This window comes from Xenopus laevis, chromosome 1L (assembly GCF_017654675.1).
Source record: "Xenopus laevis strain J_2021 chromosome 1L, Xenopus_laevis_v10.1, whole genome shotgun sequence".
NCBI lineage: Eukaryota > Metazoa > Chordata > Amphibia > Anura > Pipidae > Xenopus > Xenopus laevis.
This window is the reverse complement of record NC_054371.1, coordinates 92376341-92394380: the sequence shown is the minus strand read 5'-3', so window position 1 is coordinate 92394380 and position 18040 is coordinate 92376341. Positions and strand designations below refer to the sequence as shown.

At 40.4% G+C, this 18040-nt stretch overlaps 1 protein-coding gene across 10 annotated transcripts in view; it reads right to left on the bottom strand.

Annotated features, from left to right (window-relative positions):
- LOC108711543 (WD repeat and FYVE domain-containing protein 3) overlaps window positions 1–18040 on the bottom strand; it is a 244162-nt gene that overhangs the window by 164212 nt on the left and 61910 nt on the right. For all 10 annotated transcript variants that reach the window (XM_041591303.1, XM_041591310.1, XM_041591320.1 and 7 more), the window contains 5 exons: window positions 9363–9472; window positions 5616–5777; window positions 4750–4942; window positions 3599–3785; window positions 589–755 (listed from right to left, as the gene is read on the bottom strand). In XM_041591303.1, the coding sequence (XP_041447237.1) occupies window positions 589–755; window positions 3599–3785; window positions 4750–4942; window positions 5616–5777; window positions 9363–9472 (819 nt within the window). The remainder of the gene's footprint in view (window positions 1–588; window positions 756–3598; window positions 3786–4749; window positions 4943–5615; window positions 5778–9362; window positions 9473–18040) is intronic.

The following is an 18040-nucleotide window of genomic DNA, read 5'->3' as shown; positions in this document are numbered from 1 at the left end:
TATATTTCGTGTTTGGAAGATAATGTAATATTTTTATGGATTATATTATACTAATAGGTTTTAATTATTTTTATATAAGTTGGTATAACATGTTCAGTATACACAATTGTATTGATATTGATCTATATGATATATTGATTCTATTAAGGACATGGACATGGCCTTAAAGGTTTGAAGGGGAAAGGTTTGAACCTCGTGCCTTTAAAAGGTATGTTGTGCCCCCCCATCTTCACTCCAGGAAGATACATGTTCCACCTCCAGTAAGCACGAATCTCCCACTCCAGGAAAGGCACGAGTCTCCCACCTCCAGGAAAGGCGTGAGTCTCCCACCTAAAGGAAAGGCGCAAGGTCTCCCACCTCAAGGAAGTGGCGAATCTCCATTCTAATCTCTGGTGAGTGCTTGCCCTGTAAAAGGTGTGCAAGTTGCTTCAGAATGACACACACGTGTCATCTTACATTCCTGCACAAAGGTTTGAGAAACTGTGCACTTACTTGGCAAAACTTTACCTTCTGCAAAATGTTATTTAAAGAAAGTGAGATTGCGTACTGCTGCCAAACAAACTTAAGAGCAAATATGTAGTTCTTTACCTTTTCCGGCGGGCTGTGGGACAACAAAACCTGGTAGCAGAAAAGGTGCCCCTGTTGTTAAACCAGCTGGTTTTAATTCGTTGACTCCATATGTTGTTAAAGAAGTAATTAAGTTAACCAAGTCCTTCAAAGCATCTTTGGATTCATTCTCTTTAGCTTGTTCTAGCCTACAGGAAAAAACAAATGTTTTATGAAAATGTTGTATTAACCTTTTCCACTTTGGACAAGGCAAGAAGACACATGGATATGAAACAATACACTAATCCCACATCTGCAGAGATAGTGGTATCTCTGTACAAAAATGTATTTCAATATTTATTCAAGCTATGTCAAATCATGTTTGTGAAGATTCTCATTCATCCAGGTCATGGTATACAGTCATATGAAAAAGTATAGGGAACCCCAATCAGTCTGCATAATAATTTACTCAAAAAAGATAACAGTGGTATGTCTTAAATTTCCCATGAACATCTGTACTGGGGTGTTTTCTGAACAAAGATTTTTAGTGAAGCAGTATTCAGTTGTATGTGATTAAATCAAATGTGAAAAACTGGATATGCATAAATTTGTGTACCCTTGTAATTTTGCTAATTTGAATGCATGTAACTGCTCAATACGGATTACTTTGTTGGATTAGTTTGTTAAGCCTTGAACTTCATAGGCAGGTGTGTCCAATCATGAGAAAAGGTACAGGACAGTGTATTTAAAGGTTGCCAATTGCAAGTTGTGCTTCTGTTTGACTCTCCTCAAACATGGGATCCTCAAAGCAACGTTCAAAAGATCTGAATACAAAGATTGTTTAGTATCATGGTTTAGGGGAAGGCTACAAAAAGCAATCTCGGAGCTTTAAACTGTCAGTTTCAACTTGAAATGTAATCAGGAAATGGAAGGCTGCAGGCACAGTTGCTGTAAAACCCAGGTCTGGCAGGCCAAGAAAAATACAGGAGCTGCATATGCGAAGGATTGTGAGAATGCTTACAGACAACTCAAAGATCACCTCTAAAGACCTGCAAGAACATCTTGCTGCACGGGTGTATCTATGCATTGTTCTACAATTCAGCACAATTGGCACAAAGAACATCTTTATGGCAGGGTGATGAGAAAGAAGCCCTTTCTGCACTCACGCCACAAACAGAGTCGCTTGTTGCATACAAAAGCTCATTTAGACAAGCCACAGTCATTTTCGAAAAAAGTGCTTTGGACTGATGAGACAAAAATTTAGCTATTTGGGCATAACAAAAAACGCTTTGTATGGCGGAAGAAGAAAAACATCTGCGACCTACTGTCAAATTTGGTGGAGGCTCCGTCATGCTGTGGGGCTGTGTGGCTAGTTCAGGGACTGCAGCCCTTATTAAAGTCGAGGGTCGGATGAATTCAACCCAATATCAACAAATTCTTCAGGATAATGTTCAAGCATTAGCCACAAAGTTGAAGTTATGCAGGGGTTGGATATTCCAACAAGACAATGGCCCTAAACACACTTTGAAATCTACAAAGGCATTTATACAGAGGGAGAATACGCCCACCACGCTGCTCCTGTCCTGCGCCAGCGCCGGTTCCTTAGGGCGCGTGCCTCTTTGCAAATTAAAGGCGCAAGCGCGCTGGCGTAGAGTTTGGACTCTTTAAAAGGCTCATTCGGGCTTTCAGTTGTTGCCCGTTATGGGTTTGTTACCTCGTGGTGCTTTGAGCTATTTTGTATCTTGATCTGTATCCTGTTTTGACCCCTGCCTGGCTATCAACTATTCTGAACTCTTATATCCTGACCCTTGCCTGAATACCGACTACCTCTTCTGCTAAATCCCTTCTGATTGATCACCCGGTTTGACTTTTGCCTGCCTGACTACGTTTGTACTCCGCCTGCCCCGACCCGGCCTATTCTCACTACGACTCTGTTTCATGCCTTGTAATGCGACCTTCTGCCCAGAGACTTTGCTATCCGGTTGTGCCCCTCTGCTTGCCCAGAACCCCTTGCCTTGCACCTCTCGTTATAAGACCTGGCGGCATCTGAATAGTTGAGGGCTCCTCCGAGGCCAAAGGCGGCTGCTACAGGCAGAAGCACGAGCCGAGACCAGGTTGCTTGGCATCGGTTCTGGGTTTTGGGTGCCAACCGTTACATTGGGAAGGGGAAAACATTTTTACTTCCTTGTTTTGTGACAAAAAGTCATGCGATTTCGGCCAGCAGAAGGATTTGGCCAAATCCTGCTGAAAAAGGCTGACTCCCGAACCGAATCCTGGTGCATATATAATACAAATAAAGAATTATAATCATGCACAGTGGCCTTATATAATCCCTTCAGAAAAAAAATTTAAAGGTAGAACATTTGCAATATTTAATATAACTGAAACCAGCAGGCTTTTTTTAACTTTATGATTACTGACTCACTCTTTAACATTAGCTTTTCGATAACATTTAAAAAAAAAAAAAAAAAAAAGAAAGAAGTGTATGTATAAGTAACGTAGGCTAATGGCACCATTTTAAGGGATGATGTATGAAGAAAGCAACCAGTCGAAGGTTGCAATATCCTCCCCAAGCCATTTTTGCCTGCCATGACAAACATTTCACAAGTGACAGTACATTTTTTCTAGGAGGAATATTGAGGTAACAAACTGGTCAGCTTTTTAAAAAAACAAACATGTTCTGCTACAGAACTACTGTATGCAGGGCCGGATTTACATAGTTGGTGCCCCTAGGCCCACTGCTGTGCGTTGCCCCTGTCCCCTCCCCTTTATTCATGCAAATTTTCATCATCTGGACTGGTGCAATGGGGATTGGCGCACGGAAAATGTAAAAATTGTATCTCCAGCGTATCCCCAGTGTTTTTTGAACTAATGTGGGTGTGGTTGGGCAGCATGCCGCCCCCCTAAAATCCTGCCGCCCTAGGCCCGGGTCTAGGTGGCCTTTCCACAAATCCGGGCCTGACTGTATGCAAACAGGCTTATGTAAACAGTTTCTTTAAACTTGATTTCTAAAATATAATGTATTAACTAAAATATAATTTATGTGGTTTACCTCAACAGAAGGTCAGAAAGAAAGACATATCCTTGGCATGTTCTGAAGTCATCCAGCAGTGTTTGTGAAACATCACTAGAGTCTTTGAGAAAACAGGAAAGGCCGGCAAACATCTCCACAATTTCCAAAGGGGATAAGTCATTAGACTGCTGCATGTTCTGTACACATGTGGCCAGACATTCTTTTTCTAAGTACATGAAAAATAAAACAAAACGAATACCTAGATTTATGGGAAAATTATTAAAATATCAGCTAATAACTTATTCTATTATTATTTTTATTGGACCACACAATGTTGGTTGACAAAAAGAAAAGCATTTGGAAGTGACCTCCTCCCTATTGATCTTCTCCCTATTATCACAAATCAGAAGACCGGATGATTATTGTAGAATAAAATTATAGTAGAAACTCCATTTTACATTTATTCCATTTCTATTTAAGAAAAATGGTGTAAAATCCAGGAAAGTGTAAAATCAGGGAAATGCAGCATGCATTATAAATTGACAGGACCACGAAAAATGGTATCTTGTGCCTGGTCAAACCAGATCCTTAAAATCATGTTAAGTAAAAAATGTTTTTTCCACTCTGGTCTCGTTTTCTCTCCCTCTCACTAATCTACATATGCAAATTAGGGCTCTGATTTGGTTCGATATTCGAGAGATTCGGATCTTTAACGAAGGATTGTTTGGCTGAATCCAAAACAGTGGACTAGTTAATAGAGCTGCTCCAGCAGAATTCTGAAATTTGATATGGGGCTAGGCATATTCTTGTTTTCACAGGCACCCTCAATTATTTGACTTGTGCTCTGATAAGCTTCAGTCGGTCTTTACTGCTGCACAGCAAGTTGGAATGATATCACTCCATTCCTTCGCCCCCAGCAGCCTATCAACAGAAGCTTCTGCTGCCTGAACTGTTAGGAACTTCATGTGCTAATAGCACTGCTGGTACTGACCTGAATTTTAGTGAGGGGGTAAACAGGCAAAATTGCCTATACTACCTTCTAATAATTTAGCATTTCTCTACCATCTAAAAAAATACATTTGTTGATTCAAGAATAAGATTTTAAATGAGTGAATTATTTGCAATGGACAGTGTAATTTAGAAATAAAAAGTACACCATGTAAACCTTACAAAATAATGCATCTACTTACCATGTATGTACTTCACTACATTCAGGCTAAGTCCATGCCGTGATATAGTCATCAGCACCTCCCCGGCACTTTTCCTCCAGGGAAGATTGTAAGGTGGGCACCAGGAAGTTATTGCACTGAATAGAAGTTGGAGATCATCCTTTTGAGCCAACTCTTCAGCAGGAGATACAAAGTGGCACAACTTGACCAGAATCTGAAAGTAGTAGATCATTTCTTATTTTGGACATTAGCTAAACATTACTCTTTAAAAATGCAATTTTTTCCCCTTATTTTTATATTCCGTTAATTTTATATATCACGAAGGAGGAGCATAGAAGGAGGGGGGAAAAAATTCTACATTGTCATTAAGGGATATTTGTGTGTGTAAGACTGAACTATTAAATTATATAATTATATTTAATTTGTTTACACAAACTTTAATAATGAAATAACATATTAAAGGTATAGAATTTACATATTAAGCAATTTAAAAAAATCAGCTCCCCTCCCATAACCAAAGTAGAACTAAGTAAAACACAGGCACCAGTACAGTTAACTGTGAACAATTTAGAAAAAAAAAATGATCTTTCTTGTGTTAACAATTGCTTAAATTCTAAACATGTATCTGTTAACCTTGTCATAGAGCAAAACTGCTTGTTGCCAGGAGGTAAATGGAGTAACACATTTAATGGTTTACAGGTATGGGAGCCATTATTCGGAAATCTGTTAACCAGATAACTCTGAAATATGAAAAAGACTTCTCCAAAAAGTGGTGGTCCTAGTAGACAAAAAAGCCCTTAAAATGGGTGTAACAAAATTGAAGAGGACTAAATATGAGAACAGACCACCATTATTGTTTGTTCTGAAGTTAAATAACACACCCTTACCTGTACAAACACTTTCTGAAGCAGGGCTCTTCGCTCTGCCAAAGGCAATTCATTCTCTGCTCCACCAGGTATGTCAGGCAAATGTGGAAGGTCGAAAAACAGGTAAAGGCATTTAATAAGGGTGGAAGGCACAGACATGGTTGTCATGCAGTCCACAGTTTTCTGATTGAAAGAAAGAAAACAAACATTAAGAAGACTGTGCGTGAATGTGTGAAACATTGGATCACAGTAAACCTTAACCCATTTGACTAAATTGACATGTTGGAATCGTCTGTGGAGTGCTGTCAACCGTTGCAGTCTTTATTTATTTCCTATGGACTAGCACCCAGGCTTTTGTTTCCCCTCATGGAAGTGCATTCCATTTCAGGGTATTGTCAAATCAAAAAACATGTATTTGGTAAAGCATACAGGGTATACATGCTTTACCAAATACCTTAGGTACAAGAGGGGGGTTGTGGGTGCACTCTTAAAGCCATATAAAAAAATATTTAAATACAATAATCCCCTGTCTTAAAAAAAAGAAAAACAGAGTTTTTTGTTACAAAGTTATGATCATAAAATTGGTAAGCCGCCATACCACGTCAAGGTAAACCCCATACGGCGGTCCCTAACCTGTTTACCTGTGATCAAAATATAAAACCTTGGTTTCAGTCTGTGGACTAGATCCTCCCCCGCCACCTGCATATGCGGCTTTTGAAGGGGAGACTGCCCAGACCAACGCCCATTTAAAAAAAACTTATACTTATACTCACACACATACACACACAAGTGTGCACTTATATATACAACTTTACTTTTCCTTCATTATAGTCTCTTCACAATCACCTTTTTTTTTTTAAATAGGCGTTGGTTTGGGCAGTCTCCCCTTCAAAAGCCGCATATGCAGGTGGCGGGGGAGGATCTGGTCCACAGACTAAAACCAAGGTTTTATATTTTGATCACAGGTAAACAGGTTAGGGACCGCCGTATGGGGTTTACTTTGACGTGGTATGGCGGCTTACCAATTTTATGATCATAACTTTGTAACAAAAAACACTGTTTTTCTTTTTTTTAGACAGGGATTTATTGTATTTAAATATTTTCTTATATGGCCTTAGGAGTGCACCCACAACCCTCCTCTTGTTACCAAATACATGTTTTTTTTGATTTGACAATACCCTGTGGTTGCTGGTTCTTCTTTGCAAATTTATATTGTTATTTAACCGTGCAACTTGGAGTAACCTGGAAGTGATGTGCCATCCATTGTGCAACTATATATAAAGGGCAGCCATCAGGGGGGGACAGAAGGGAGAGTTGTAGGGGGCCTGAGGGTAAGGGGGGCGCAGCCACGTCACACCTACTTGATTAGCTGGGCCCCCCATCTTTCTGAGAGCTGCTGACTTAAGGGAAGGCATGGATGTTTAAGGGGCCCTGGCCACCAATTTTCTTATAATGTGGGGGGGGGGGACCCTGGCCACCAATTTTCTTATAATGTGGGGGGGGGGGACCCTGGCCACCAATTTTGGCCCCCTGTGGGGTGGGGAGGGCGGACCTGTAGGTGGGGCTTGCAGTGGGCGCAGCCCAGGGGGCCCAGGAAATTTTGTCCTATGGGGCCCTGTGATTTCTGGCGGTCACATATATATATATATATATATATATATATATATATATATATATATATATATATATATATATGCAGTAGTAATGGATCAGCACACTCATTTTAGAAGTGATTAAAGTGTCTTTATTGGTAACACAGCATTGTTATCTGACGTTTCGGTCCCACCTGGGGACCTTTCTCAAGGATGATCCTTGAGAAAGGTCCCCAGGTGGGACCGAAACGTCGGATAACAATGCTGTGTTACCAATAAAGACACTTTAATCACTTCTAAAATGAGTGTGCTGATCCATTACTACTGCATATTATGAACATTGATCGTGCACCTCTACTCTATTGGAGATCGAGTGCGGACACCCAAAGCAACTCTATATATATATATCTGAGTTGTTTCATTTAAAATTCATTGTGGTAATGTACAGAACCAAAATTAGAAAAAAAGTTGTCTCTGTCCAAAGATTTATGGGCCTAACTGTATATACCATTGATCCAAAATACAGCAGTACAGCAGTTTAAACTGTGTCCTCTTTAGCTGGGCTGGGTAAGTGTGTGGGGTATATAGGGATCTATATATATATATATATATAAGGTATATATATATATATATATATATATATATATATATATATATATATATATAGGTATATATATATATATATATATATATATATATATATATATATATATATATATATAGGTATATATATATATATATATATATATATATATATATATATATAGGTATATATATATATATATATATATATATATATATATATATATATATATATAGGTATATATATATATATATATATATATATATATATATATATATATATATATATATATATATATATATATATATATATATATATATATATATATATATATATATATATATATATAGATCCCTATATACCCCACACACTTACCCAGCCCAGCTAAAGAGGACACAGTTTAAACTGCTGTACTTTGGATCAATGGTATATACAGTTAGGCCCATAAATCTTTGGACAGAGACAACTTTTTTTCTAATTTTGGTTCTGTACATTACCACAATGAATTTTAAATTAAACAACTCAGATGCAGTTAAACTGCCGACTTTCAGCTTTAATTCAATGGGTTGAACAAAAACATAAAAATATGAGGAACTAAAGCCTTTTTTAACACAATCACTTCATTTCAAGGGCTCAAAAGTAATTGGACCGTTGACTCAAAGGCTATTTCATGGGCAGGTATGGGCAATTCCTTCATTATTTCATTATCAATGGAGCAGACATATGCCCTGGAGTTGATTTGAGGGGGGTGCTTGTATATGGAAGATTTTGCTGTGAACAGACAACATGTGGTCAACGGAGCTCTTCATGCAGGTGAAACAAGCCATCCTTAAAGAAGAATTCAACTATTTGTAAAAAAACTAGCTAACTGCCCCCCCCCGGAGAAATGCCCCATACGTTTTACTTACCCCTCGGCACAGATTCTGCCAGCGGAGTTCCACGCATCCATCTTCCGGGTACTCGGTAAGCGGACTGGGAGATCCAACTGCGCATGCGCCGAAATACCGTTCTCATAGTCAGCTTACCAAGCACCTAGAAGATGGATGCGTGGAACTCCGTTGGCAGAATCTGCGCTGAGAAAGATTCATGCAATCATTAAGTTCACCCCACTGAATTAAAGGGGGGAGGACCATTTGGCACTTTTAGGATACAATTATGGACACAAAATTCACTTGCATGAAGATATAGCAGTTTGTTTTCTTATTTTGGAGTTTATTTACAAATTGACATATTTTACAAATATTAATACAGGTATTATAAAAACTGGGTGATCCAAAATCCAGACTTGGATTGAGAAGGGATATTTAGGAACTTAGATGGGGCATTATAAAAACATTGTAAAAGGGCAATGAAGTCACACAAAAAAAAAAAGACATCTGGTACTAAAGGGAAAGAAAAATTTTTTACTCAGTACGTACTTAAAAGCAAATTGCAAGAAACAAACTGATTCTAAATTTAAATGTAAAATTAATAATAAGCCAACAATTTACAGGAATTTTATCCAGAAGAATAATGGATGCTGCAAAACAAATTCAGCAACATCCGAAAAAAACCTATGCTCTACTGTATTGAAATTAACAAAAAAAAACAAACCTGCCCAGATGATGCCAACAAGTTAATAACAGTAAGTAGCATCCAACCTCTGCTGGTTTCCTCACTGTGGTTGATCTCCAGAAACTGAACTATGGCTCGACTGGCAGCCTCTGAGAAAAGATGGTTAAAGAAATTATCTACAAATATTGGAATATATACATATATATATATATATATATATATATATATATATATATATATATATAAATACACACACACACACACACATCAAAGATCCTCCTTTGGCTCCAAATTCTCAACTACACTGGGTAATTTTGGTGGGATGCAAACAACGGGTGGTGGAGGATCACTCAGCGGATGGGGGAGAGAATTGTGCCCCATGGCAGTGGGGGAAAGCGAGCTTGGAATAGAGGTAGGCAGAAAGAAGAAGCCTGTGCTGTGCATCCCCCCACTGTTGCACCCTAGGTAGTGCCTCTTCTGCCTACCCCTACTTCAGGATCTGATAGGATGGTCTAGTTTTAATAAGCAAATACTATTGGATATGTAGGTATGGCCCCCTTATAAATGTGTAGATACCTGTAGTAATCTTACTTATCCTTAAAAGGGAACTTGTCCCTAAAAATGAATATGGCTAAAAAAATGCCATATTTTATATAATGACTTTATTGCACCAGCCTAAAGTGTCAACTTCTCAATAGCAGCAAAGATCCAAGATTTCAAACCTGTCACATGGGGTCACCTTCTTGGAAAGTGTCTGCGACACTCACATGCTCCGTGGGCTCTAAGCAGCAGTTGAAAAGCGAAGCTTAGGGGTTGTCGCAAATTATTAAGTATAAAATAACTTTTGCCTTATATAAGATGATGCTACAGGGCACATTATTAAATTCTGAAGCTAGTTGCACTGGTTTCTGTGCTCCCATGTAGTAATTATCTGTACTAATTACTAGCAGCCTTTTATTACAACGTGCATATTCTATGTGTACTTTATGTTTTGAGTCAGTCCCTAAACTCATTAACCGACAGCGCGCGTGCAGTGAATCAGCAGAAAAATAGATGAGGAGCTACTGGTGCATCTTTGGAGGCACAGATATGCACTGCTAAAGAGTTGTGGTTGCCTTGGGCTGGAAGCCCAAAACATAATGTATAACATTTCTAGCCTACTTCTTTGGTTAAGCTTTAGTTCTCCTTTAAGCATCCTTTCTCCAGTGAAAAGATCTATAACTTGGTCCAGTAACGTAACTAGAGGGGGACAGGCCCTGCTGCGTGACGCACAGCCTGCCGGGGGGCCCTGAGGGGGTGCGCACCTCCTGCTCCCCCGGTAGTTCCGCCACTGACTTGGTCAGTCTTTCCACACCCTTAAAGAGATACTGACACAAGAAATAATACCTTTTTTACATCTATCATAAAATTGGCTTTCATTGCTACTTATTATTTTGCCATAAAGTATTTTCCGGATGCTTGTACATTACCTATCTTTTCGTCGATGAACGGGCTGCCATATTTGTGCAGCAGGAGTCCGTTTAAAAAAAAAAAATTTAAAAAAATTTAACTGACAGGCTGAGATGGGACAGTCAGAAGCAGTCAGGTTTAGGAACTTCAACTAACAATTACTTACAAAAACAAACCTATCTGCAAAAGCTATAGGTAAGTTTTAATGTTCAAATAGAAGAGGGGGATAGTGGTTAGCATAGCTTTTCCAAATGGTATGCGTCCAATTCCTTAATAGTTGCTCTGTGCTGCTACTACTGCAAATGATCCAAGTATAGGAGAAGGAAGAGGAACTCCAGCAGTGTTACTGCAAACAATTTTTTATTCCAGGCAGTGGTAAACACAACATGTTTCCCTTTGGGTACTTGGGTATTGACTTGACGGGGCACATGGACCCTGGTGACCAAGCAGTATTGTGGAAGGAAAAGTCTTGCAGGCCCTAGATGGCCCCTCGCATTCCTAAGCCCCCCTCCAAGGTAGACTGAGCAGTTTCAAAGTGCCCATGGGGCCCTTCTATGAACTGTTTCAAGACTACCCAGGAGACAGTGTGCCATCTGAGAAGGTCCTTATCAGTAGTATGTTATGTTATCCTTTTGCTTCTAGCAGGTGCCCTGGCCTTGAAGCTCTCCCACTATGTTACTCCCTTCTCGTTCACATAGCTAGCTAACACTAGATAATTGTACACTGAGACACTATGATAGATACTTGGCAATACTCCCTTTTCTCCCTAGAGAGGCCTTTTCCCATTGAAGTTCCTCTCCTGAAGGGTATATAATGTGTGGTCAATCTTTTGTTTCTCAGTTCTGACCTACTTGTGTATCAGAACCCACGGAGCTCGTGTATGTTTATTATATAAATAATAAACTTGGATTATTCCTTTTACCTCGGTGATCTCCGGTCTTTGGATTATTCCCTAACAAATGGTGGAGATAATGCGGGCAGGCTCAAGACGCTGACTTCACCCATCCACAGTGAGGACCCGGAGAACTAACGGGACAGGAGTGGCCACACAGGGTAAGCATACCTTGTTCTGTCTCCTTTCTTCTCCGGTTCCAAATGGACAGGGTGTTGCTGTGCAAGCAGCCTGACCCAAGGTGATCACTCGAGGTATCTATGTTTGTCTTAACCATGTGTCCTGTATGAATGTGCATGTGATTGGGGACTAATTGCAAAGTGAAAAAAAAAAAAAAAAGTTCTAACTTTTCTATACTCTTGCTGCTTATAAGAATTGTACTAACTTACCTGGTCAGACCCCAGTATACCCCAAGATAGTCTGCGTACTTGAGGGAAGAGGGCATTTTTTTAGTTGAGATGAAATAGGCTCACTAAGGCATTTGGCCAGAATGAGTGTAAGACTCCGTTAGGAGCATCTCGCCCTAGCGGGGAGGATTGTGAACAGAGGCTGATCACCTCTGCGCGTTCACCAAGGAGGGTGAGCGCAAGACAGTCGCTAGGCAGAGTGACTGTAGAGCATTCACCAGGTAGTGTGATTGCTGTTGAATATGGCAAAGATGTAGTGGCTTACTTGCCTAAGTGGAGTACACTTACAGAGAGTAAGTCATTTGCCATTCCTCCCAAACGATACGTGGGATCACCAGACAAGAGTATAAGCATTTAAGTACATACGCAGCACAGCAGTGATATATCAGAAGCTTTAGCCCCACAGACTTGAGTGGTTGTAACTCATAAGGCATACATAGAGCCGTCAGCCTCCCCACTCTATGATGGGTTGTTTTCCCGTAATAGCTAAGAGCAAGAGAGAGGCAGCAAACGAGGTAAATGGTCAAGTATGTGCCCTAGAAAGTCAGGAAAGTGCCTCAGAATCAAAGGAAGCTAGAAAGCAAAGAGAGGAACAAGAAAAGTTGATAGCAGAAGGGTTAAGTTAGATAATAGAGAACAGTGAAAAAAAAAAAAATTTACACCAAAAAGACAAACAGCTCAGAAATAAGTTCTCTGAAAGTTATAGCTCAGATACAGACAAGCAGGCTGTCCCCAGCCCCACAGCTAAGCTCTACCCCGCCCGTACAATACAAAGTAGAGAAAAAGGGGGGCGACGGGGGACGCTGCAGAAGTGCGTCTAACTAAAAACACACAGATCTTAGAAGGATTTTTCAAGATGTTCCACAGCCCCATACTAATCCACACAAATTTGCACAGGAACTCTTGTGTGTCAATGGTGCTCATAAGCCTAATTAGACCAATATATTATTTGTAATCAAAGCGTGTGGTCCAGGGGATTACCAAATGTTAGACAAAATGTATTGAGATACTAACCCTGTTGACCCAGCCCAAGTCGGAGTCTGTTTACATGCTCTGAAAAGTACAATAAGCACCAATTTTTTTTCTTTCAGAAGCTTCTTGGGAAATAGTTTTCAAATTTAACCAAGATGCCAAAGAGTCTGCTGTCCAGTATGCTATTACCTTTGTAGTAGGACTACTACATGATCCTCAAAGTAACCTCAGCATACATAGTCTTGCCTGGAAGCATAAGAAGTTAGAAAAGATAATTGCCGTTGCCGCAAGTTGAGAACTCCTGTCTTAAGCCCCATCAGGTGTTACTCGTTCAGCAACAGTCTAACAACTTCCAGGATAATTCCCAAAACTCCAGAAACAATAACTAACAGACAGCAGAACAGGTCAGATAACCGTGACAAAAAGACAGTTGTTTGTGTTAATTGTAATAATCAAGGGCATTATGCATATAAGTGCATATCCCCAAAGAAAGTCCTTTCCCTGCAGGAGATGCAGCCCCTTCACATTCCAATGCATCCCTCATAAATCCTGCTTGAAGGTGCGACGCAGCCCCGGTACCAGTATTTCCAAACACTTCTAATCACCATCCAGACCTCCTAATTGAAGTGTTTATTAATTAAAAGACCCTAACTTTGTTTACTGAATACTGGTGCTGCCCGCTCAGTTTTAAAGACTCACTCAAACCTGCCATTATCTGGTAATGTAGTCACGGCAGTGTGAGTTGGAGGAAATCCTATCCCTATGGCAGAAACAAGCCCATCGCAAGTGTCCATTGGTCCTGTATCCACAAAAGCTGCCTTTCTTTTAAGTGCCTCCATCCCTGACAGTTTCATAGGTAGGAACATCCTTTCTAAACCAGTGTGCACCATATACTGTAATCCGGATGCAGTATTTGTGCCTGTCCTGCCTCCATAAGTGTCTGAGATGACCAATGCACTAGATACTACTAATCTTCTGTCGCTAAAGGAAATTTCTGAGGAGGAAGATTCTGTACCTCCTAAATTACAATGTGTTTCAAGTGATTTGTGGGCTTTCTCACCAACAGATGTTGGGTTCATATCATCCATCCCACCAGTGTCCATACAAGTAGACCCAAAGGGCCCCCCCCCGCCCAAAATCTCACAGTACCCACTGTCCAGGGCAAAGGTATAGGGGATTTGCCCCGTAATTCAAGGGTTACTTGATAAGGGAGTGTTAAACCATAGGATTAGCCCTGTAAATATGCCCATCTTGCCAATTAAAAAGCCCGGCAAGAATGAGTGGCGTTTTGTTAAGGATCTCAGAGCAGTTAACGAAGTTGTTATTGCAGCCCATCCGGTAGGGCCAAATCCGCTACCAAAACAGGTTGCAGTCATTAAGTACTAAGCCCACACTGCGTCCTCTGACCCTGTAGCACAAGATAATGCCTATGCTGATGTAGCTGCAAAGCAAGCAGCATTGTGTTATAAAATGTTTAAAGCATGTGTTGTAAAAGAACCTTCTCTTCCTGTTCCCTCTAGCGCTGTATTAGCAGCCCTTCAGGACCAAGCAGAGCCTGAGGAGAAGGAACATTGGCTTAAAGCCGGATGCACACAAACTCCAAGTGGTGATGTTTTTGTTTGGCATTTAGGTGATTGCCCTGTTGCACCCCGTGCTCTGTTACCATATTTGGTTGCTGCCTCACATGATCTCACCCACACTTTTTATGGGGGGATATGTGATGTAGTGTCAGGAATGTGGTTTGCCTCCGGGTTCTCATCTATTGCAGCCAAGTATGTATAATTATGTTTTATTTGTTTGCAATATAATCTAGGTAAGACTATTCCAACACCTATCAAACACTGACCTAAACCACCGTAACAATTTCAGATATTGCAGATAGATTTCCTACAGTTACCTACATGTTGTACCTATGAATATGTAATTGTTTGTGTTGACCAATTCCCTGGGTCCATTGTAAAAGCTTCAGATGAAGCTATAGCTAATGAGTTAATTGCAGAGATTGTCGGCAGTTATGGACTGCCTGAGGTATTATCCTCTGATCAAGGTACACATTTCATGGGACAGGTAATGTAATTCATCTGCACATAGACTTTGGGATTCATCAAATGTTACACACCATTTCATCCCCAAGCTAGTGGGAAAGTCTAAAGGGTGTTATTAAAAGCAGGCTAAGTAAAGTCTGTGCAGAGACTAAACTTGTGTGGCCAGATGCCCTTGATATAGTGCTTATGTCTGTCATGCACACTCCCCAAAGGCTAAGTACACTCTCCCCATATGAAATATTGTTTGGGAGACAAGCACGCATGGCTCAGTACTTTCCTTCTCCTCATCTTCTTTGCATGAACTATGGAAGAATGACTGAATATGTTTCTCAGTTACATAAGGAACTGACCAAATTGTGTTCTCGAGTTTATTCTTCATTACCAGATCCAGCGGATGTTCTGGAACCACATGCTCTCATTCCAGGAGATTGGATCCTCATAAGGAGACACAGTGCCAAAGATCTTCAACCTCGCTGAAAATGACCATTCCAGGTACTCCTGGTCACAGAAACAGCTGTAAAGGTTGAAGGGAAACCGAAATCTCAACTTCCACCTGCGGTGTAAGTGGGGGGGAATTGTAGGACATAATAACGCCTCTTTCCCTCCACCACCTAAGTCCCAGGGACCCTAACGTGCAGTGCAAAAGACGTAGGTCCCCATCGGGTGAAGATCCTCAGCAGCACCATCATGTCTCTGTGTGCAAGATGCTTTGGCCCAAAGCCAGATAAAAGACTTATCATCTGTGTCTCCGTACTGCACATCATTATCTTCGTTGCTGTGCTGACGATAGCACTCATAAAGCCTGCAGGCAACGACAACTCACAAGTAAACAAACAGCAGCCTCACCAACTTCGGAGGCTAATATGTCGTCAACCGATCAGGTTAAGGTTGTCAAAAGAGACTTATATGCATAACTGTTTGAGCCTAATGATAATGCTTTTGTTAAAATGTATGTTATAGCAGCATCCACACTATTATTGCTTGATGGATATGTACACATTATCCTTTGTCAGCTCGCAGTATGACATACGTAGCAGAATCTCTATCCTGTCAGGATATAGTTAACAGGCCTTGGGGTAATTTGACACTTCTCCAGTTTCATAAAACGGTGTCGCCCAAGGATATTGGTAAGTTGGTACACTTATGTTCTGATGGCCTTTGTATCAACAGTTCCGCTAATCATCTATACCTCCTTACACTTTACCTTCACCTTATTACTTTGTTTGTGGTAAATGTGCCTATCCGTGGCTACCAAAAGGCTCCCATGGTGTATGTATGATTGCTAAATTGCTTCATCCCACCTGGTATATGGAAGCTAAAGATATTAAGATAGCTCAGATTCCAGCACACTTCCTAATGAAGCGTGCATCTTTAAAGGTAAGGCAAGAGCTCTCTTTAACTTCCCCTGAGGTAAATAGATGTTGCATTAAGAAAGCCTTTAGCCTTATGTCTAGTATGTTGTTGCTTGATAACATTACTAATGAATATGACAACAGTTTGAAGATAGTAAGTCATGAACTCCAACAATTGAAGAAGGAAGTTCTGCCGCATTGTTTAGTGTTAGATTATCTTCCAGCTAGTCAAGGAGGGTTAGGTACAGTTGTAATTACATTGATGACAAGCACCTGGTAAAGGTTTAGCAGAGGACGGACACCTTTTTAACCAATCACAAGGAACAATCCATCTTCCCCTGGTTGGACCCATCCACATGGTTCCAAGATATCAGTGCTAAGATTTCCCATACCATTCTGTATGTCCTCGTTTGTGTTGGTGTCATCCTTCTAGTCATCTATTGTCTACCTAACATCATTTGTTGCTGTTGTTCTTGCTGTACCTCCTTATTGTCTTACTCTTTTCTAAAGGCAAGCTCTTCTAAACCTGTTCTGTTCTATCCTAAGAACACTAAAAGTCTAAAAATTGACTTCAATGAACCACCACAGTGTATGAACATTATATACCAGATGTATTCTCATATAGGTTGTATGCATTGCATTTATAAGGTATGCTATGTTTAATTGTTTGTTTTGTATTATGGTTGTCAGAAGAACTGACAAAACGGGGGATTGTGGAAGGAAAAGTCTTGCAGGCCCTAGATGGCCCCTCGCATTCCTAAGCCCCCCTCCAAGGTAGACTGAGCAGTTTCAAAGTGCCCATGGGGCCCTTCTATGAACTGTTTCAAGACTACCCAGGAGACAGTGTGCCATCTGAGAAGGTCCTTATCAGTAGTATGTTATGTTATCCTTTTGCTTCTAGCAGGTGCCCTGGCCTTGAAGCTCTCCCACTATGTTACTCCCTTCTCGTTCACATAGCTAGCTAACACTAGATAATTGTACACTGAGACACTATGATAGATACTTGGCAATACTCCCTTTTCTCCCTAGAGAGGCCTTTTCCCATTGAAGTTCCTCTCCTGAAGGGTATATAATGTGTGGTCAATCTTTTGTTTCTCAGTTCTGACCTACTTGTGTATCAGAACCCACGGAGCTCGTGTATGTTTATTATATAAATAATAAACTTGGATTATTCCTTTTACCTCGGTGATCTCCGGTCTTTGGATTATTCCCTAACAGTATCCAATCAGTGACTTGAGGGGGGCACATGGGCCAAAACTGTTTGCTTTTGAATCTGAGCTCAACAGTAATGTCCCAAGTGCCCCCCCCCCCTTCAAGTTGCTAACTCTGACTAGAGTTAGAGAGCTGAAAAGCAGGAAGTTTGATATGGGCTATTATGTTACACATCCAGTCACTCCAGCCTTTATATATAACATTTTTGCCTAACTAACTATATTAGAAACATTTTTTTTATTTTGCACAGCCTATGTATTTATCCAGTTTTTATTTTTACACTGAACTGTTCCTTTAAGGCTCTTGGCAACTTAAACCTGGGGCCGGAACATGGATTGACAGTACAGGCACATGCCTAGGGTGCAAAGGTGAGGGGGGCATATTGCCA